Source organism: Anolis carolinensis, chromosome 3 (assembly GCF_035594765.1).
Source record: "Anolis carolinensis isolate JA03-04 chromosome 3, rAnoCar3.1.pri, whole genome shotgun sequence".
Classification (NCBI taxonomy): domain Eukaryota; kingdom Metazoa; phylum Chordata; class Lepidosauria; order Squamata; family Dactyloidae; genus Anolis; species Anolis carolinensis.
The window spans coordinates 15,080,498-15,103,915 of record NC_085843.1 but is presented as its reverse complement, the minus strand read 5'-3'; the positions used below and the strand labels follow the sequence as shown (position 1 = coordinate 15,103,915).

General features: G+C 40.2%; 2 protein-coding genes across 2 annotated transcripts in view; one reads left to right on the top strand and one right to left on the bottom strand.

The window, feature by feature from the left end:
• Window positions 1-23,418, top strand: part of grm5 (glutamate metabotropic receptor 5) — a 1,174,932-nt gene that overhangs the window by 825,417 nt on the left and 326,097 nt on the right. The window lies entirely within an intron of this gene.
• tmem135 (transmembrane protein 135) overlaps window positions 1-23,418 on the bottom strand; it is a 184,337-nt gene that overhangs the window by 130,809 nt on the left and 30,110 nt on the right. The window contains exon 4 of the mRNA XM_003219353.3: window positions 8,713-8,746. Within this exon, the coding sequence (XP_003219401.1) occupies window positions 8,713-8,746 (34 nt within the window). The remainder of the gene's footprint in view (window positions 1-8,712; window positions 8,747-23,418) is intronic.

The window sequence follows — 23,418 nt, the reverse complement described above, 5'->3', positions numbered from 1 at the left end:
GCTGTAAAGCACTTTCTCATCCATGAATGTAACCTCTAAAGCCATAGCTTCTCTTTGACTACAGATCCATTCTTTTTCTGTGCTTTTCTTCAAAACCATTAATTTCTAGATAACATACCCAGATCAGGTAGCAAGCTGCGACAACATTTTCCCTTATTAGTTAATCGTGAAATAGCTAGGATTTCACATGTGCTAGGTCTCAATAAATGCTGCTGCATTCCTGTGTTAAAGTTGAATATTGGTATCAGCGAACAAAGAGGGTAGCATAAAGTACAGTGTGTTGAGTCCCATAAACAATGTTCTTCATTACTGAGTAACTCCATCCTATTTCCACCAAATTTTCTGAACAGAATTAGCAATCTATTTAGGAATATAATCTTGATGAGCACAGTAATATATTTGCTTAAGACAAAAACAAACATACTAGTAGCAAATCCTCTACTAAAAGCTTCTGCTAAGGAACTGACACCAAAAACACACTGAGCACCAAACAAATTTGACTAGTGATTGTTATTTTATGTGGCAGTCCTGACCTGGTGAACACTTTCCTTAAAGAAATCTATGACAGAGATCCAAGCATTAGTAATGAAAGGTGGTAATGACTTGTTTGCCAATCTTCTCTATGGCATTGCATAGCAGGAGCCAAATGGGAATGCTTTCCAAAGTTTAAAAGGTGATACCATGTGAATGTCGAAATGCTTCACCATTCTGTTATTTAACATTATGGGGATAGTTGACTGGCCTTGGTCTCTTAGTTGATTAATTTTCGAAGACTGTGCATGTGCGTACACACAGGGGTGGGTGTCCCTTTCCTGCATGTATAAACAACAGTGTATCTTCATTCAACAAGTTGGTTTACTTACACTTAAAGGAGAAAAAAATGATCTTGGTCTGTGGAATGCACAAACTCCTATTGAACCAACATTTAAGCAATTATTGCATGACCATTACTCAATTACCAATGTCAATATTTCTTCTTCTGATGGGGCTTGGAGAGGGAATGGCAAAATACCATTTTGATGAGCTAAATATCTCTCAGATAGCTAAATACAATCTCAATTACCATGGCCATTGCTTGAGAAGGAAGTCTGTAAGCAGCTACCTGAAATACAGGTAGCTATGGAACATCTCCATACAGAGGAAGCCAGTTGGGTTTCATCTAGGCTCAAGTATCAGAAAATCAGCCCAGTTCCTTACAAAGTAAAGGAGCCATGCACTTGGCTGGCTCTACATCCTGACTTCTGAGCCTGAGTCCAGGGTCATTTCAGCATATATGGCTATAAGTTTCTTAGACCACGTTAGGCAAAAAGAGAGGCAACCCAGCCTCCCTTTAAAAAACCCCATATGAGTGTTACCAAGATGGATGTTGTTATGTTCTGTGCAAGGCTGCCTTTGAAAATGATCTTGACACTTCAACAGTTTCAGAATATAGATATCTACTTGAAGGACATAGCAGAATCACATTATACTGTGCTGAAAGATCTACAAGTCCAGCCAATATACTTCCAGGCACAGTCTGGAGGACTGGTCTTAGTCTTTAACTCCCTAACTGGCTTAAGTCCAGCTATGTCAGTTATCATCTTCCAACATGAAACCTTTCACAGAACAGTGATATCAGAATGCAAGAAAAGGGGCAAGGTAATTTTTACTGGTGGCAAAACCTGCTCTCTTTACGGGGCTAATAAGGTTAATTTTCTTCTAAGGATTTTGCACGTACAAGAAATTCCTTACATTTTTTTCTTTTTGCTTTCGAGTGCATCTGCACTCTAGAATTGATGCAGTTTGACACCACTTTAACTGTTATGGCTCAATGCTATGGAAATTGTAGTTTTATGAGGTCTTTAGCCCTTTTGCTAGTTTTGATGCCTCTCCAAATTACAGAGTGACAACGCAACATTGCATAGAAGGCAAAGAAGAGCTAAAGCCTTGAATGCTTTTGCTGGCTCCTGCCAGAATTTTCTGGGTTAAAGTGACAGATGAGGTTTCCTGGGGCTAAAATGCCAAAGCCAATTAGCCATGTCAATCCACAAGTATGCCAGCTGCCAAGGTCTAACATTATTACTATATGATTTTAAAAAGTGAAGACATCAGCAATGTTAAGAGTTCACATAACTCCTAATTTTAAAACTTGTTTCAAAAAGATTTACTGGAGTGGCAGCAACGACCTTAGACTTTGGCCTTTGAGAAGTCAATAGGAATGCTATTCATTTTCTGTAACTTGATTATACCATGCATTGTTAATCAAATTAGCTTATATTACAAGCCTGAAAAAAAATCTGGATTATCGCATATTTTTTGCTTATGTCTCATATAACATTTTTGTTTTTAAGGGTATCAGTTCATGGCAGTATTGTCCTTGCTATATTACAAACTGCTTATTCCACAAAATATGAGATGTCTAATATATACACAGCTAACCATTGAAGGCATCAGTTTTCAAAGAGTAAAATGCATTTTGGTGAAGTGTCTCAAGCACTTTCAAGCTAACATAAAACATACTTGCTCCCTGATTGCTTTAAAACATATGCATTTTATTTTTAATGAAGGAATTCAGTTATTGTTGAAAGTCAACATTGTTGCTTGCATTGAAGGCAACAAGAGAAAATATTTTTTCTCCACATGTTTACTTGACTAAACATATTTACCTAACTCCACAGAAGAAATCTTTAATGAATTAAAAGACTTTGGTATGAGATTATTAAACCTACACATCTCTTTCAAGAGATATTTAAAAGTAGTTTTTGATCAGCATTAGGATTGCATTAAATGAAAATTCATCCTCAATCTCAGAAAGAATCTAATCCTTTTATTTAGCAATTTATCATTTCATACATATAGCAATCTAAGTGCCCATATTCAGGGCTGGTTTGTAGAAGAAAGGAAAGAAACCTAGAAAGGGACATGTAGGACAACTCCACAAATGTATATACTTTGCTTTAAACCTCACCACAACTGTTCACAGGTGTCAAAACTTGCTTAATGGCAATTAGTTACCATTATTAGCACAAAGTCTGCCTGCCCTGTTCCACTAAGTAGTTATTAGGGTTTTTAAAGCATTTTTCCACTTCATAAAAACAATGCATTTCATTTTTTAAAAAAGAGTTGTAAAAGGTCCCAAAAAACCCACACTTTTATTGGATTGATTTCATTGATACTTCAACATCCACAACCAAATATGTGGCAATGCATCAATGCTATGATATTTCTTCTATTTACTGAGGCCACACCTCTATATCTAAAAAAGAAAATAAAAAGTTAAAATTACACTTAAAAAGTATTCTACAAATCTATCATTACATTTCAACCACAATCTGACATAGTTATAACTTTATTATTGGAAAAAATGAATTTTATTATGACTAACTATAGGTTGAATCTCCCTTATCTGAAAAGCTTGGGATGAGATGTTTATTTTAGCCTTCAATTTTTTTAAATTTTGGAATACCTCTCTTTCTATATACATAGTGAATGAGAGAAAGATGAGAAAGAGAGCTAGTCGTGTATCTAGTGCCCACAGAGATTTTTCTGAAGTCCTAATGGTGGGAAAAGAAGAGAAGGAAAGGCAGTTAGGACTCCCTTGCATCAAGCAGACATCCCAGATACTTCATTAGTTATTAGCACAATTTCTGCCCTTTAAACAAAGTAATTGAGAAGGGAAATCTCGACACTCAACTTTTCTGTGAGTCTTTTGTATTCTCTCTGGACTGAATACACCCAGCAATCAATGAGACTGCTCTACATTCACCCTCATAGCCATTTCCAAGATGCACACAGCACCACTGGAAGGATGAAAAGGCAGGTGTGGATACACCTAGGATATCTTTTTGCAGGGGCTGTGTGTTAGCAGAATCCCCCCCCCCCAATCCCCTTTCACCTCTTGTCCATCCCTCAACAGGACTCTATCAGGAAAAAACCAGCCATAACTGGGTGTCTGGCTAGCCCCTTTCCCCAGGGATAGAAGTGGGTATTTTCAGTAGAGATAAATGCAAATTGCTACATTCTCCATAAACACCAAATGTACCAGTAGAGAATGAGGAAATACATGGCTCACAAATACTGCATATGAAAAGGACCTGGGTTTTTTTGTTGATCATTAATTTGAACATGAGCCAGCAGCAGGATCCTGCAGCAAAGAAGCTGAATGCTATTTTAGCCTGCATTAATAGAAGTATATTTTCCAAGTTGAAGGAAATAATAATTCCACTATATTCTGTGCTGATCTGGCCTCTTCCGAAGCACTGTTTTCAGTTTTGGGCACTTCATTTTAAAATGGATATAGACAAGTTGGGACAGATTCAGATAAAGCCAACAAAGATAATAGGTATGGAGAACAAAACATATGAGGAAAGATTGAAGAAGTTGGATATTTTAGGCTTGGTGAAAAGAAGACTGAGATATTACTTGATTGTACTCAGGGCCGGCCGGAGATATTTTTAAATGTTAAGCGGGGGTGCTAAAAAGCGCCCCCGCCACCGGCCCCGCCTCCCACGCCCTGGCCCCGCCCAGCATGCCCTGGCCCCGCCTCCCACGCTGCGTGGGAGGCGGGGCCAGGGCGAATAGTGCTGGGGGCGGGGCCAGAGTTGGCCCCGCCCCCCGTCCAGCGTGCCCTGGCCGCGACCAGGAAGTAAGGGCAAAATGGCCTATCTGTGCTGTGCGCATGCGCACAGCCAGATAGGCCTTTTTGCCCTTACTTCCTGGTCACGGCCGCCGATCGCCCGGGCGATCGGCGGCCGTGACCAGGAAGTAAGGGCCAAATGGCCTATCTGTGCTGTGCGCATGCGCACAGCACAGATAGGCCATTTTGCCCTTAGTTTGTCGACTAAGGGCAAAATGGCATATCTGTTTTTAGCGGTTTGGCGCGGGCGCGGGGATTGAAGCCCCGCGCGGCCGCGCCAACACCGGAGGCGTCGGTGGCACTACGGGCCGCTGTCGACGCCTCGACAGCGCCCGAGGCGGCCGCGTCAGCGGCCTCGTATAATCAACCGGCCCTGATTGTACTCTTTAAATAGTTCAAGGGCTGTGATTTTATGGTCTCCTTGTTGCTCTACCCATCTTTTACTAAATGAAAGGGAAGATATTTGTTGGAATGCACACTCTTGGAAAAGTCTGACGTCCAAAATATATCTGGGTTTCCTATTATTACCATAGGCCTCCTTTCTAAATGTTTGGTAATCTGTTCTAGGAAGTCTTCAATCTTGCTTGGAGATTTATAACGAACATCTGTAGTAATATCACTGCTTTTAGCTTTTCCTATAATTTTTACTCAAATGCTCTGAGCATACATTCAGTACTCTATGTCACTCCATAAACATTTTCATACATGTGCATATCCTTTATATATCCGCATATTATGTTCTTTAGATGCATATTATCTCCTCTCTTCCTATTTGGTCCACTTCCCTTTGAATTTGTTTATATCTTACAATTATTACATTCTTGTCATGACTCTCATCCTATCAAATTTCAGTAATATCAATAAAATCATATCTAATTTCCTGTGTTAAGAGTTCATGTTCATCCTCATTTTCCATGCATTGGCATAGAGAAATCTGAAGACATGAGTCATACTTAATGCTTTAACCTGCCCATTGATGGGTTCACAAAATACTACCCCTGTTCCCTGTATCACCAAAGCAATTGTCCCTCATACTTGATGCCCCTCTGTCATCTAAAATTCTGTCCTTCTTCCATGCGTAATTCATAGTTTAAAAAACCCCAAGCAGATAACACATTAACTACCAAGAAGTGGAACTGATCTCTTGCTGTAAGTTATTATCTAGCCATTGTCCAAACAAGGCTCTCATTAGGATTTATATTTTTTTAAGAAGGATATAGACAACCTGGAGCAGGCTGCTTCCCTATGGGCTTCCTGGCTCAGACTGAATTTAAAAATGACCCTGCCTGTCTTCCCTATAACAGCCACCTTGTGACATCACCCAAAACAGTTTGTAATACAAATGTGTCAGTGATAAGGAATTCCAGATAAGGAAATCCAACCACATGTGGAGGGTTACATGATTCCACCAACCCCGTCACAGAAAACAAAAAGGGATGCTACTATGTCTTCCCTTACAGTTCCAGTGTCACTTTACTGGCTACTCAAAAGAAAGTTTAGCAATATCTACTTTTAATCTTTTCTTCTAAAGTTTTTTATTTCCTTAAAGAGAAGAATGCCTTGAAATGCCTCTGTTTTGATGTCTGGGTAGAGAACTAAAAGCAAGAGACCACAGCAAGAGCAAAACAGAAGTCAAAATGTAACCACAATTAAATGTGGTTTATAACCACAAAATGTGGTTTAAAAACCTAAATGTATTCATAAACACAGTTAAATGTTTTCATTTCTGCCTCTTCCTTTATCCTGCACAACTCTTGCCTCAATTAAGCTCTCCAAGGGCATGCAACTATCTTTTTTAACAAACTGTTGAAGCACGATAGCCAGCTCAAAGGGAAGATGAGCAACACATTGGAAGGCTCCCACCAGGCTTTAACATTCTGACCTTGCAATTAAAGATCTAGTGGGTGAGATAGAAGGTATTCTGAGAAGTGGCATTCTTGTGGCACTCATTGTCTAGGAAGGCCCACCTAGCCACCATTCTCCTATTTTTAGAATGGTAGTGGAAATAACTCCTTATTGAGGAGTTTGTCTTGCCAAATCCTAATCTCACCTAGTCTAGACATATTTTCATTACTCACAATAAAACTGATATTGTTTTCAGTTATTACCTCAATTCCATTACTATATTCACCTACATTTCATTATTTTATGTGTTCTTGTAGCTATGTTACAGTGCACTTGTAGTTTCAGCTAGGAAGAAGTATATCAAAGAAAGAAACAAAAAGATCAACTAGCATATCTCTAGCACATCCAATGCAGCAGAAGCAGGATATTTTCTGAATAGCTCTTCTCTTTTCCATCTTTTTTTTTCATGTAAGTATACTGTGTTTTACATAATTTTGAAGTTTTTCCTTTCTTTAAAGCACTTTACTACTTAAGTGTTTTGCCAATGTGTATATGCCTTTTGCTATCAAGAAATCTACTTACAGGCCGTTCTCCTACCTTATTAGACAGAAATAACTGCAGTGATCACGTTTCACTTTCACCCTCCAGCTGGAATCCTGGGGTTCTCTTTGATCCCAATATATCTTTAGAGGGATCGTCTTATATATACATATATGTTACCAATACATCCCTTTTACCATCTTAGAAATGTCTTGCCTTCAACATGTGCAATCCAAAATAGATCTGGAAAATCTTGTGCATGTTTGTGCAGCCTCCAGGACCAGCTACTCTCACTCTACGTTCTTTGGTATTACAGAAATGTTGATTCATTGATTGCAACTGGTTGAGATTCAGCAGTCCACATTCTCAACTACATGAAATCTAATATTACTTTGCGAACATCTATTTGCACCAACTTCCAGTTGGGGTCAGTTCCCATGTTATTAAATTTGCAAGTCAAAAATAAACCCCAATGCTAACATGGAGACCTGCCTTCAACTCCTTGTACTTGTGAAAATACGCAATTTTCAAATTCAACCTTTTTCATAATTGGCATTTACCCAACCGTACAAGATCATTTATGGAAGTATTCACACTCTGTAATGACAGCAGTCTGTTATCACTTGAAATGTCATAGCTCCATCCATGTAATAATGGAATTTGAAGTTTTGGAGGTAATTATATCTCTCTAGCTTCTCAAAAAGAAGCACGCCAGGTACAACAAGATATACCACTCTATGGCTTGAGTCAGCTTAGGAAACCAAGGGTGCAGTTACACCAGAAATCATGCAGCCTGGTACCACTTTAACTGTCATGGCTCAATGCTATGGGATGACAGGAGTTGTAATTTTAGGCGATCTTTAGTCTCCTCTTCTAAAGAGTGTTAATGCCTCAACTATAAACCCCAGAATTCTCTAGCATTGAGCAATGGCAGTTAAAGTGATGTCAAATGCATTATTTCTGCAATGTTGATGCACTCCAAATATCTGAAGCTAAGTATGTACAATTACCCACCAGGAGCTAAGCTGAGCCTCCTGGTTCTTGTTGCCTGTCCAGCATTGCAAAATAGGTGGAATTTCACATTGACCAAGCCATCAACAATGCACACCAGTGACTTAAATTCAGCTGAGTCATAAAGCTGTGCATGACTAGTGAGAAGAAACCTATAATCTTGAGAAGAAACAGGCCTTAACTTGCATTAGGAGGCCACAGATTTGAGAAGTAGATATAGGAATCTGAGGCAATCACTAAAATTCCACAGGTATCTAATACAAAAGGCATTATACTTTGCAAAGACTGCACTCTAGAATAATAGTTCAAAGAGTGTACATCGAGGAATACAGGATATGAGACTTGTTGATTTGCAATTATATTCATTTTGAAATATTGGTTAACATTTTTAAAAGTAACACCAAACATTCTGTTCTAACAAAAAAACCAGCTGACACATAACGGCACAGATATTTTAACCTGCAAGGGAACTCTTGGGTGAGAAGCAAAAATTTATTCATTTGTGTATAATATTAAAACAGATTTTTGCTTAAATGAATTCCCAACACACTTTAGCATGGCTGAATTCACTAGTAAAATCTAGGTATTAGCTAAGCCAGAGTACGGTTTACATTGATAGAAATGATACTTAAAGATTTTTTAAAAACTTTCTACAGTGTTTCTATATTTATATGAAGACATGTTATAATAGTATTACTTACCAAGTTAGCCATATAAATTGTAAGCAGCCCTCTCCTAGAGACAAAACAATAAATAAAATTTATTCAGCTTAACATTTATTGACCTTAACAAAGGTTTTATCAGATCAAATATAATAAAATCAGCAATTTCACTGCAGGATCAAGAAAAATGCCCACAGTAGCTACATTTCATTTTGGAAAGTTCCTTGATGTTCAGGGAAATGCATGTTCCCTGTCGACCTGCTTCTTGGAAATTAATAAATGACTGCTAAAAGACTGATATTTTCTTACCACCTATAATCCAATTGATAGAAGATCCAGTAACACCTACAACATTTCAAATATTTCAAATCTAAATTTTAAATCAGACTCAAGTAGCTGGATGTCTGTTTACTCTTTTGATTTCTGGGATTCTAAGGCTGTTTTTGATTAGGGGCCCTGGGACCTTATGATCAAAACCACCATCCCAATAATAATCCAGCAGCAGAAAATCTATTTTGTTTGGCCAATATAGTGTGTGTATGTGTGTGCTCTATTTTTGCCTACAAAGGTATTACAGGAGAAAAACAGGGTATAGAGTATGCGGGGAAATAGAGCTTGGTTTTTGTGGAGCATGAGTTCTGTGTTACATTTGAACTTTAAAACTACACATGTATTATATTTATCTCTATCTTCCTGCAAAGAACACAAAAAAGTGCACACTGGATACATAATTTTTTACCTGTAAAGGAAATTAAGCTGCAAGACAGGGATTGGTCAATTGCTAGCAAAAAGATAATAATAATAATAATAATAATAATAATAATAATAATAATAATAACTTTATTTATACCCTGCCACCATCTCCCCAATGGGGACTCGAGGCGGCTTACATGGGGCCATGCCCGGGAAAAATACAATATAACACAATATAAAAACAACATATCATAATACAATTACAACAATACAATAAAGAATCATATACAGTACAACACAAAATCCAAAGAGCAATATAACAGGGCAGGCCGCACGAATACTCAGTTAAAAACTCGGGGTGAGAAAAGGATAAGAATAAAGGTTAAGAATAAAACCACAGGGAACTAGGGAAGAGATAGCAGATAGTCTAGAGGATAAATAATGGGGGGCGTAACAAAAAGCATGTAACAGTTACTCTCCGAAAGCACATCGGAAGAGCCATGTTTTTAGATCTTTCCTAAAGTCTGAAAGAGTGGGGGCTTGCCTTATTTCAATGGGCAATGAGTTCCATAAACGGGGGGCCACAGCAGAAAAGGCCCTCTCCCTTGTTCCTACAAGGCGGGTCTGGGATAAAGGCAGTGGCGACAGGAGGGCCTCCCCTGACGATCGCAGAGATCGGGCAGGTTTATGGTAGGAGATACGGTCACGAAGGTAGGTGGGTCCCAAACCGTTTAGGGCTTTATATATGATGGTCTGCACCTTGAATTGGGATCGGAAAATGAACGGAAGCCAGTGGAACTCCTTAAACAGGGGAGTAGATCTCTCCCTGTAATTTGCCCCAGTTATTAATCTAGCAGCCAAGCGTTGGACCAGTTGTAATTTCTGAGCCGTCTTCAAGGGAAGCCCCACGTAGAGCGCATTACAGTAGTCCAGTCTAGAGGTAACTAAGGCATGCACCACCATGGTCAAGTCAGACTTCACGAGGTATGGTCGCAGTTGGCGCACAAGTTTGAGTTGTGCAAAAGCCCTCCCGGCCACCGCCGACACCTGAGCCTCAAGCGTCAACGCTGAATCCAGGAGGACCCCCAAACTGCGGACCTGTGACTTCAGGGGGAGTGCGACCCCGTCCAGCACAGGTTGCCACCCAATACCCCGATCCGACGAGCGACTGACCAGGAGGGCCTCTGTCTTGTCAGGATTGATCCTCAGCTTGTTCCTCCTCATCCAGTCCGCCACAGCGGCCAGGCACTGGTTCAGCATCCGAGGGGCTTCCTTGGAATCAGATGGGAACGAGTAGTGGATTTGCGTGTCATCTGCGTAGAGATGGCAACACCCTCCAAAACTCCGGATGACCTCTCCCAGTGGTTTCATGTAGATGTTAAATAGCATGGGGGATAGAATAGACCCTTGCGGGACCCCACAGGTCAATGGCCAGGGGTCCGAGCAGGTTTCCCCCAGCTTCACCATCTGGGAACGGCCCTCCAGGAAGGACCGAAGCCACAGCAGAACTGTGCCACCGATTCCCATCCCGGCGAGCCTCCCCAGAAGGATACCATGGTCGATGGTATCGAAAGCCGCTGAGATGTCCAAGAGAACCAGCAGGGTCACACTCCCCCGTCTAGCTCCCTGCGGAGGTCATCCACCAGGGCGACCAAAGCCGTCTCGGTGCTGTGTCCAGGCCTGAAGCCAGACTGCGAGCGGTCCAGAAAATCGGTGTCATCGAGGAACTCCTGGAGCTGCGTAGCAACCACCCGCTCCAGAACCTTGCCCAGAAATGGGAGGTTGGAAATTGGCCTGTAGTTGTTACATACAGATGGGTCTAACAAGGTCTTTTTTAATAATGGTTTTACTACCGCCTGCTTAAAGCAGGATGGAACTGACCCTTGAACCAGGGAGGCATTTATAATAGCCACAAACCAATCCAACAACCCATCTTTGGCCGGCTTCACCAGCCAAGAAGGACAAGGATCCATAGCGCAGGTGGTCGCCCTCACAGACCCAAGAATCCCCTCCATGTCATCAGGAAGGACAAGCCGGAAAGAATCCCATAAGATCGCACAGACAGGTACCTCGGTTACCTCCGCTGGGACCACAGTTAAGCTGGAGTCCAACTCACGGCGTATCTGAGCAACTTTGCCTGCAAAATGGTGCACGAAATCGCTGCACCAAGTTGCCAAGTCATCAGGAAACCCCTGGGCCTCGGGAGGCCGCAGGAGCTCCCTAACAACTCGGAACAACTCCGATGGCCTGTTGGCTGCAGACGCTATGCGGGCAGTCGTGAAAACTTTCCTGGCTGCTTGCAGAGCCACGGAGTAAGCCTTAATAGCGGCTTTAGCCCGTGCTTGGTCGGACACGTCCTGAGATTTCCTCCAGATGCACTCTAGTCCCCTCCTCCTACGTTTTATCACAGCCAGCTCCTCGGTGAACCAAGGAGTCGATGCGATTCTACGCAGTGAGAGGGGACGTTCGGGAGCGATCGTGTCCAATGCCCTTGATAGCTCACTGTTATAGCGATCAGCCAGGACATCGACAGGATCGCCAGTCTCCAGGACAGGAAGATCCCCAAGAGACCTCAGAAGTCCATCCGGATCCATCAGTCTCCTGGGGCGGACCATCTTAATGGGTCCACCACCCCTGCGGAGGTTAGAAGGCACGGCGATACTTAAACAGATCAGATGATGGTCAGACCATGACAATGGAAGAATGTTTTGCTCTTCCACTCTGACTGTCCCACCGTCCACAATAAAAACAAGGTCCAAGGTGTGTCCTGCCTGATGTGTGGGCCCAGATATAACTTGAGACAGCCCCATGGTTGTCATGGCAACCATGAAATCCTGAGCTGCTCCTGTCAATGTGGTCTCGGCATGAATGTTAAAGTCTCCCAAAACTATCAGTTGTTGGGAGACAAGGGCCGCATTGGAGACCACTTCTGCTAGCTCAGAGAGACTGCTGGGTCGCGGGGTGGACGGTACACCAACAGAATCCCCAAGCTGTCTCGGGCTCCCACCTTCAGGAAAACACACTCGAACCTCGGGGATTGCGGAACGGCGCATCTGATCAGGGCGATGGACTGCCGAAAGATCACCGCAACTCCTCCTCCCCGCCCCCCAACCCTGGCCTGTTGATGCACCCCGAAACCTGGAGGACACAGCTGGGTGAGATTCACACCTCCCAGCTCATCCAGCCATGTCTCGGTGATGCATGCCAGATCCGCCTCCTCATCCAGGATCAAATCCTGGATGACAGCTGTTTTACCATTGACGGATCTGGCGTTCAAAAGCAGGACCTTAAGGTTGGGGGGTCTGTCCTGAAGCAAAGATCCCAATTCCAAGTCAGAACCCCCCAAAACACTGTACCAGATAGGTTCCATATTTTACATCCTATATACAGAAAGTTCCTCAGATTTCATTTGACTTTGATCTTTAATTCAGTGACACACAGTCTCTTCGCTATGCCAGATTCAAACTGCTACTTCACTTCTATGCAACTTGCCCTAGACTGCCAATAGATGTTGAAGCTTTAGCATGCAACACTCTTGTGATTCTCTCAGTATACTAACATGTAATATGTAATGTGTGCAATGTGTAGATTAATTTTCAGTGACATATCCACACACCATCCCCTGGAGATGTTACCTGTACACAGTTAATTGGTCAGCAAACAGAAACTGTCTTCCTAATGGATCAAATGGCATTCTCCAAAGAGGAACAACAAGAGAGGTGGTCATGCTCTGTCTCAACCAGAGATAAATGTCTCAATTAACCAGGAAGAGGGGAAATAATCTATGCTTGATATTTCCTCCAACTTGGGAATTCTGGTGTCATCAGATAAACTATGACAACATCCCTTAGGCTAAACTGTCTAGAGGTTTGGTTTGCATTTAGCCTTAACAGAATTCACTTGAGGAGAATAAACTGAGCAATATCTCAGCCATTTATTCACATTTTGTGTGCAAAGACAAATCACTGCATGTATTAATTCAAACAGGAGGCAGTGGTAACTTGAGAAGTATTTTATGGACATAAACACAACTCCATAAAACTGTTCCTGGCAGCAATCCTTCAGAAACAAAAGTGTAGTCTGCAAACATCATCATCTTTGTAAGGTTAAACACCACGTAAATGTCATAACTAAATCTAAAATTGATAGTTCAAACCCATAATTACATCAAGAAATCACACATTTATCTTCCAAACAGCTGCCTAACTGAGCAGCCCACTGTTCCAGATCTAGAACTATGACGGGGGTGAAAAGGAAGTCTGAAATAACAAAGCAATGCAGTCAATGTTTAGGTTATGCTTAATCACTCACACCCACCTATTTCCTACTTTCAGTTGAAGTCTGACAGTGAGACACCAGTGCAAAAGTTCACTTAACAAGAATGTCTAACCTATCAAAAGAATAAAGAACACAAACACACAACTTAAGCAGAATGTAAAAGGAGAAGTGAAATGTAAGTTGTTTGGAAAGTTTGTGTCTATCATGACATATGGTTTCTTGGTTTCCAGTTAGCCATTTCAACCACAATTTCAAACATCCAAAGTAGACTAAGTAGACTAAATAATGCAGTGGGATAAAGAAATATTTCCACAGCCTGATGAGAATAGGCAAACCTTAAGATTATGCAAGAATGCTACTCCGCAAAATATTCAAGGATGTATAAGTCATGTTTAACAAAGTAAATTCAACATGCATTAGCAATTCTGTCCATTTATTAATTTTTCTAAGATTCACGATGATCTTTTACTGCATTTTACTGTTACAAACTCACTAACTGGGGAACAATGCTTACAAACTTAGCAATCTTATTTGTCTTAAAGCTATTGTGAAAACCTAAATTTAAATGTCAAAAAGTGCCCTAGAGATTGCATAGCTCTACTATATGATACCATTCACATTCAGTCCTGATCAGTCCAGATGCCTAAAAGAATGAAGATTTTCCTACCAAAATGATAGTTTTAGAAAAATTAAGAGATGGAACTTTCCTGTGTTTGACTGCTTGTGCACTGCTATTTCTGATTCTTCTTCATAAACAGGTGACTTGTTTTATGACTATACATACAATTTTTGACAGAGCTTGATGCTGCTTGATTCCTTGTTATCTTGAAAAAAGAGCTTTGCACTCATATAAACCAAGAGAACCTAGTAATTTTGTTTTGTCTGTGCAGCTTCAAATAGTTTGACATTTTATTCCCTTACCTATACACCTGGAAATTTAAAAACAGCTAAAATGATGTAAAATCATTAAGTTTTGAGTATTTCTTTTAATAAAATCTAAAACAGATAGTACGGTTGACACTACAGTTAGTATTAAAACAGATGACCTATACAATCAATACATACATAGACATTTACTAACTAGATCCTATCCTCCAGAAATTAATTTGGCTCAAATACCAAATGAAATTTTACTTTAGTTTTATAAGGAAGAAAATTATACTGCATAACGTCATGACAGCAGGTTATCTGTAGACAAAACACTTAAGGAATCTGTGCACTGGCCAAAACTACCACCTCTTAAATAAAAACTTTCCCTTTTATTGTACAACAGTGGAAATTAGCTAAAAATTGTAGCTATATTTGCAAAAAGGACAAGACAACTACAGGAGTCTGGAATGTTTAGTCTAAATATCATTTAGTGTTTTTTTTAAAAAAAAATATCAATACAAATACTCAGAAATTAAATATTCAAAATCTCATTTCAGCTGTTTTTAAATTCCTAGGTGTATAATTAGACTGAGATATTAATTTGTTGCCACTAACGTGTATGACTGGAATTGCTTTATTCGCTGCTTCAGCAGTCATTAATTGTTGTTTAAAGCATCTGTTTTCTGATAAGTTTACAGAGAATGACATGAAAGGTATCATTCTGAACCCGAAGAATACATTCTGTTATTAGCGCCTCCAACAATTCTCTATTTTCAAATTGCCTTTCTCCAACCAATTTTTAATTATCTAGATTAGCTATAACAGAATACTTCAATATAATTCAGAGTGATAGCCCATGCAACCAGACTAGCTGCTTTCTATGGCTTCTTCTAGGCTGTGGAACTCTCGTGGCCTTCTCTTTGCTCTTATTCATCCAACAGCTGAAAATGTTTTTATTCAGCCAGGCCTGTGAATTTTTATTCTGTAATAGTAATGTGTATCTGTGTAAAGGGGTAGGCTGCGTTTTACTCTTTATTGTAAAATATGTCTCAAATAAGCTTTAGTGTTTTAAACTGTTTTAATCATTTTAATAATGTTTGAAACAATATAAGCACTAAGGTCAATTTTAAACTGTGGATTTTAACTTTACATTTTATTAGTATTGATGTCAGCCTTTGTTCTGTGCATTTCAATTTTAATAGTATTATATTTTATCTGTGTTGTAACTATGTTGCACCCCGCCTCGAGTCGTGAGGAGAGCTGAGTAACAAATAAAGTCTATAATGTATATTATCAATAATAATAATAATAATAATAATAACAATAATAACAATAATGATGATGATGCTGTTTAGGTCTTTTGTAAACTAGTGTTTTAGTTTATTTTTTAATTATTGAAATCTACCTTAAATCCTATTTTGGGAGGAAGGTGGAATATAAATTCAGCAAATAAATGAGCTTCCTGCTGCTAGTCCTGTAGAATTTCTAAGAAAGAGTGAAACAACTGTAGCCAGTTCCCTACATTCGGAAAAGAGTCACTGATTCCCCCCCCCACACACACACACACACACACAAACACATCACATCACATAGTTACTACATAGAATGATGGTATTTTAAGAGATCTGGAAACTGTCAGGCTTGAAAATTTATCCTAAGATGAGACATATTTCATCTGACAACTTTCTAAATTAATCTTTTTTGCAACTGATTTCTAGGCTTGGGCCCAAATTATGATTTGTAGTATACAGTGGTCCGTTTCGTGTCATCTCCTGAATACAGAATGGGGAGGAGGGAACCGAAAAGCTGGGCAAAATTGATCAAGAGAGCCAGATTATCAGCTACCGGAGAGGATGGAGTTAAGTCTGCATTATACCTGAGGCAGGTGTCTGCCACGGGCTTCTGGAGAAGATCATGCAGAGACTTTTCTCCCTGCCCAGCAGAAGAAAAGTTCCTTAGGCTCCTTCTCCAGAGAGGGCCCTGCGGGGAACTTGCTTTCCCAGCAGCAATTGCATGGGCTTGGCATTACAAGTGTCTGAGTTCCTCTCGGAGCATGATGGGAGTTGGAAGTTTTTCTCTCTATCTGTTTCTCAGTCAATAAAAGGCTCGGTTGTGTCCATGCTCTGATTGGCTGAGAATGGACACAACCAGCGACGACAATTCCCAGAACCATCTCTTGAGGTTTGTCTTATTTTTAAAAATGTTATGGAAAAACTTAAAATAATTCTTTAAAAAATCAGTAGATTGGTGAATTGTTCTGAAATTTCCAAGCCTGCAGTTGTAAATGGGATTTAAAACTATGGTAGGTTTCATGAAGATCGGCCTTAAAAAAAACTGAGAATTGAACCTTTACAGTTTCCCATTGTAGTCAATGGGCTGAATGAAAATGCCAACACTTCTCCATATTTGAGTAACTTCCTGGTAAACAGAATGAGGGGTTAGCTGAAAATAGACCCCCTAAACGGCATGCCTTTTGGCTGAATTGCACACCTCTAGTGATTTTCCTAATCAATAAATCTCAGTATACTCCCAATTAGGAAGCATAAAGTAGTAGACCATATAGCTAATATGTAGGAGACAGAGATTCCAAGTTCAGTCTGTGGCATCTCCAGTTTAAAAGATCAGGTATCTAACAAGCCTACTATTCTAGGCAAAGGGTGGGAGGACATGGATTTAACCAGCTGTATCTGTCACTTCCAAGCTCCATTCTCTGAGTGTAAAGGAGGACGGTGGATAATGGAACAGCTAGGTGGAGACAAAAGGAAGAAGGCGGCAAGAGAGGAAGAAATTGATGCACGAAGGTGTTATTTTACATAATTTTTTATCTACCCCAACAATAAACACAATAAAGGAGCATAAACAGGTTCACTGCAGTTCTTCCAAATTATAATATAGAAAAACTAGCCAATGAAAAGGTTTTTTACAAACCAATGGGGTGGACACTGGCCTCCAGTTCTAATAGCTTTGTCTTTCAAAAAGGCCATGGCTATTTGAGGACCTCTTGCTGAGCAATGAAATAACCATCCGACCATGTGTTTCAACCCTCCATTCAGGAATGGCCTTATCATTTTCATTATTAATTACAACATGCCAGCCAGGACAGAACTAGGTGATGGATTACCATATCTTCCGTCTTAATCCTGATCTTCCTGAAACCTTACTATTGTACTGAGCTGAGAAAGGGAAGAATTGCCTCACCTCTAACATACTTTAATAGCAATATTAATACATTTGTTAAAGTGTAGGTTTACATTTGATATTCTTCAGGAAACCTGCTAAATTCATATTATTGAGAATAAAACTAACTAATTTGAGGAATTAATTTACTTTCCCAAAATCTGGCTCTCAGAAAGACATAAACTCCAGGACATGTATTAAGCGATGCTATAATTCCAAATTATTATTCCAAATTACTTTTTTCAAAACCATTTAATCTAAAGGAATTCTTTTACTGGGTGGGATTTTGGGCGGGATTGTGTATTTTAAAATGCATTTTAATTATCTTCATTACATTTTAATTGTATTTTTAACCAGACACGTGATACCATCTAATGATAATGATGATGATGATGATGATGATAATAATAATAATAATAATAATAATAATAATAATACTTTATTTATACCCCACTCCATCTCCCGAAGGACTCAGGGTAGCTTACATTGGGACAAGCCCAAAACAGTATTACATCAATAAAAACAGTAACACAATAAAATCACAGTATAACACATCTTACAAAAGTTAAACTTAAAACATAGACAGTAATCCCAATCCGTAGTCAAGCACCATAGGCCATAGGGGGAGATGTATTCACAAAGATAGGCAGGTCCTCAGCCATTTAGGACTGTATCTAATTGTTTTATAATTTCTGTGTTTGCTTTATTTTCAATGGATCAAAGTGTGTGATTGTTTGCTGCCTTAAGTCCCCTCGGCGAGAAAGGTGGAATGTAAATAAAGTTAATCATCATCATCATCCCTATTTCCAATGATTGTATTCTTCTCTAAAAAATAGTCCTGATTTTCTTCAAAGCTTTCCTCATTTACATGCTTCTCTTTCGGTCCTCTTTCCCTGTTAACATCTCCAAAAACTGCTTCTTACAGCCTCTACCACTTTCCAAAACTCTGCCCAATTTGCACGAACTCCATATTTTTCGACTTCCTAGTTGCACCTCTACTCTGCCTGCTCCCTTCCACATCTTCTTAAGATGTTTTTGAAGACCTTCCACTAACAGTCCTATTTTCATGCCATCATTTTTAGCAAGCTTCTCAGTTAGATTGTCTTCTCATGTCAGCTGGCTATTCTGTCTTAAAGTCACTATGGGTCCATCAGTCACCAATGGCTACAAATCCATCTCCACCAAACCCTTCAAATTCCCATTAGCAACAACTAATAACAACTTGAGAACTGAAGATAGTTTATCAGCTCTGCATTCTGAGGACAATCATCCTTTAGTTTGAAAAGCTTACTCATAAATTAGGCAGCATTGAGAAATCATTTGAAACACATTTCTGAGTAACGGATTTTTAGAGATTACTGAAACATGAAAGAAGAAAGAGAGGGAGGAGATAAATAATTTTCCAAGGAGGCACTTGGAAATTTGACAAACAAGATAAAAGGATATTTGAGGAAAGTTAGAAACCAAGGATGTGTGAACCAGTCTGAAATATTTATGAAAAAACAGGTACTCCCTTGTCCACCTTACAACAGCACTGAAGAGTTCAAATACTTTCAAGATGAGACAAGTTACTCCTACATCACTGGTACTTAAACTTTCATCTATAAATTCCCAGGACCTTTACAAAAACTGCTCTGGTGGTCAAAGAGTTTCTGCTCTCTTCTACAGACTGAGTGGGAGAATTTCAAAAGACAAGTAAAATGGATGTAAAGCCCCCAAAAGAATGGTTTCAGTTCAGTTTAAAACTGATTGTGAAGCACAGTTTTGTTTCTGTATTAGGATTGCTTTCCCAGATAACAATGTCTTTTTACTTCAAGATCTACACTATCCCAGAATAATTTCAACAGAAGCGGAGATCCAAAAACCACTGAACACTAATCAGAATATTGTCAAAACATATTAAACCAGAAAGCTATTGAGCTGCTCCTTTTTCCTTTAAATGTCCACCATTCTGTACAAAATTTACATTAGGCAAATTTGCAAATACGCTATTTTGAAGTATTTCTTCTAACAATAACAAAAAATAATAACCGTGGAGGAATAAAATGTTCTCAGCAAATTAAAGAACTCTCTCTTTTGCTTCTGAGATTTTAAATGCAGACTAAAAGTCATTTCTTTATTTAAAACTGAAATTTTCCTTACCATTTTTATGCCTTATACTGAATTCTTTGTTTTGTTGAAACTTGCTCAAAAAGCAAATATTATCATTATAAGAGTGCCTGGTAAAAGGTAAAGGTTTTCCCCTGACATTAAGTCCAGTCATGTCTGACTCTGGGGGTTGGTGCTCATCTCCATTTCTAAGCCGAAGAGCCGGCGTTGTCCGTAGAGACACCTCCAAGGTCATGTGGCCGGCATGACTGCATGGAGCGCCGTTACCTTCCCACCTGAGCGGTACCTATTGATCTACTCACATTGAGTACCTGACATTGTAAAAAAATTCTTGGAACTGTATCTTCTAGAACCCACAACCAGCAAGTGTGTTTACTATTTTTAAAAAACAATAAACCATAGTATTGACAATACACATTGGGAATAGGAGGCAACATATTTTATCCAGACTGCCTTGTGAGCTTAAATAAGTACATTCTGCAGCAAACTACTAACTAGAAGCACCAAAGAACAGGAAACATTTTAATAGAATTAGGCACTGAAGTTTGAATATACCACACAGCCACAAGCATTAATTTGCAATAACATTTCGCCTACATACAGTTTGTGTTTAAGTTGTCAAATCCACAGAAGCCACAGCAATTTTGTGGTGTTCAGCTCATTGTGCATATACTGTGGAATATTTAATAAGGAGCATGCCATGCTTGCTGAAAACACTATGCCATACAATCCATATCTGTAAAGAACTTGTTTTCTCCTGCACCTGGAGAGCAAAAAACTCCGCAATGTTGAAATATCAAAGTAGGAAAACTCATTACAAAGATATACTGACAACTTTTGTACTTTTGTAAACTCTTGTACTAAAAAGGGATCCATCTCAGTTCACACAGTACAAAAATGAAGACTCTGCTTTTAAAGACAGATTTGTGAAGTCTTTCAGGGAGTTGACAGAGGCATCTTATAGGGCTTCACCCCAAGGTCTGAAGCAATAGTTATAAATGTCCCGCTAAAGTCTTGGTCAGGGTTTCTCCTCCTCCCCTACACTCAAAACAAAGGATCTTGAACTGAAAGGTGTTAAATGTAGCCTAAGGTTCCTTTTTATAGCCAAATTATAAAACCTCAACTTAGGACTTAATAATGGCACCAGTGACACAGCCTGCTCTACAGCAGGGAGACAGGCGCCACTATAATGTCCCAACCGCTAAGTCAACACTAATTCTGCCTAGAGGACACTTGAAGGGGGAGAAGGGGACACAAACAAACACACCCCTTCAAAGCAACTCTGGAACTTTATTTTGATGAATGGTAATTAGATTCCTTTACTGGAATGCATAGTGGAGTAATTAAACAAGGGAAAGCATAGAGAATTAGGCTCATTAGGCAAGTAATACAACAATTAACTTTAAATGAGTTCTAATTGCCTTTCTTCCAACCGCACTGAAATTATCACTTTCCTTTTACACAACAGGCAACTCCACTTGCTTAAGAAGGCTAATAAATGACAATATCCTTCTAGCAGATTTGAATGAAATTATAATTGTCAAAATATTTAAGCAGCATGGTGATATTATAAGTTTTCATGCAATAGTGCCTTTTTTGTACAATTATAAAATGTCTTCATTTTGGAGAAAAAAGCCATCCATAGAGATGCCAATTGTTTTCCAGAGGTCTAGCAGACAATAATGTCAGGAAAAAAGGAGTTGTTTCCCTTCTGTTTGCCCTGCCTCCTCTTAATTCTTTTCAGACAAAAATCCAAGAAAAAGGGTTCTCCCTCTGTACAGTCTAGCACGGTACAGTTTAAACCAAGAGTGCTCCATGGGGCCCTTGGGGCCCCGTGAAGCATACTGAAGGCCTCTGCATTTTCCTCCTCCTCCCCTCTTCCCACTCCTCCTCCTCCAAGATTTCCCTTCTCTTTCCTGCTTCCCCCTCCCCACCTCCATTGCCACCAAAAGCCTTCCCCCTGCTTTGTTTCCTCACCTCCCAGATCCTTTCCCCATACCTTCCTTGCCTCTAAAACACCTTATTTTCCACCCACCGCTCAGGGGATGCTTTGATTGTGCTTTTCCTATATGGCAGAAAAAAGTTGAACTGGATGGCCCCTGGATTTTCTGCTATTATTATTATAACAGTAAAGCCCCGCTCGTTCGAGTGACGCTCATCCGAGCCAAATTCCTCCCCCCCCCCCCCCACTCACCCGGCCAGATCTCGGTGCTGCCGGAACCCAGCCGGGTGAGTGAGAGAGGGATGGAGGGCGGTCCCGCTGGCTGGCTCCTTCGCCAGGTCAGGCACCGGTGCTGTCAGGCCAGGCACCGGTGCTGCCAGCCCCGGCGTGTTGAAGGAACCGAGCCACGGAGGGCGGGCGAGTGAAGGAGGAGGGCCGCAAAGACCCTCCCTCTTCACCTGCTCGCTCGCTGGCTCCTTCGCCACGCCGGCCCCAGTGTGGCAAAGAAGCTGAGCCAGCGAGCAGGTGAACAGGGAGGGCCTTTGCAGCCCTCCCCATTCACCCGCTCACACGCTGGCTCCTTCGGCAGGCTGGGTGCTGGAAGCACCGGCGCTCCGCCTAACGAAGGAGCCGAGCCAGCAAGCAGGTGAATAGGGAGGGCCTTTGCAGCCCTCCCCGTTCACCCACTCGCTCACTGGCTCCTTCAGCAGGCTTTTCCGTAATCCCTCCTTATTATCCAAGATATTCGCTTATCGTAGCTTCTGCCTGCCCATTTAGCTTGTATAAGCGAGACTCTACATCATCATCATCATCATCATCATTATTATTATTATTATTATTATTATTATTATTATTATTATTATTATTTGAAACACAACAAGAGTCCACAGCAGACACTCTGCTGGCTGTTGTATTGGATCACATGTCGGACACTTCCCAAGTGTCTAGGACTGTGTGATGTATCAGCGAATAATGCGTGCAGATCTCAGTAAAGTGGTCTTCTGTAGCTGGCAGGTGGTAATTTTGTCAGAGCCGATTGTGTTTAAGTGCAAGCCTAGGTCTTATTATTATTATTATTATTATTATTATTATTATTATTATTATTATTATTACAAAGGCTACTGCATGTCAGAAGGGGATTGGACTGGATGGCCCCTGGGTTGCTCCACTGAAATACTGTTAAGTTGATGTTGGTTAAATTTGTTCTTCATTTTAAACATTATATTGTTCTTTCTTTCCTTTTTTTGCACTACAAAAAGATATGTGTAGTGTGCATAGGAATTCGTTCATGTTTTTTTTTTCAATTAGTTCACACAAACATTCTTCATTCATCTGCCACTGGAGCTGGCCCGTCTGTCAAATTTTCAAACGTAATGCATCAAAATGTTTGTCCAGGAGTGATATATATACATACACACACACACACACACACACACACACACATATATATACATACACACATACACACACATTTCTTCGGGTTCCATGAGAAACTTTTGGACTCTGTGGCTGAAAAACTTTGAGAACTCCTGGTCTAATCACCGTCTAACAAAGACACTTGAGGAAAAAAGTAAAGTCCCAACTTTTGACACTTTCCAGTCACTAGAGCAGAAAAAAAGAAGCATGACTCCTAGAACCTAAAAAGGCTTAGCCCTAGTTAGTACTTCTATGAGAGG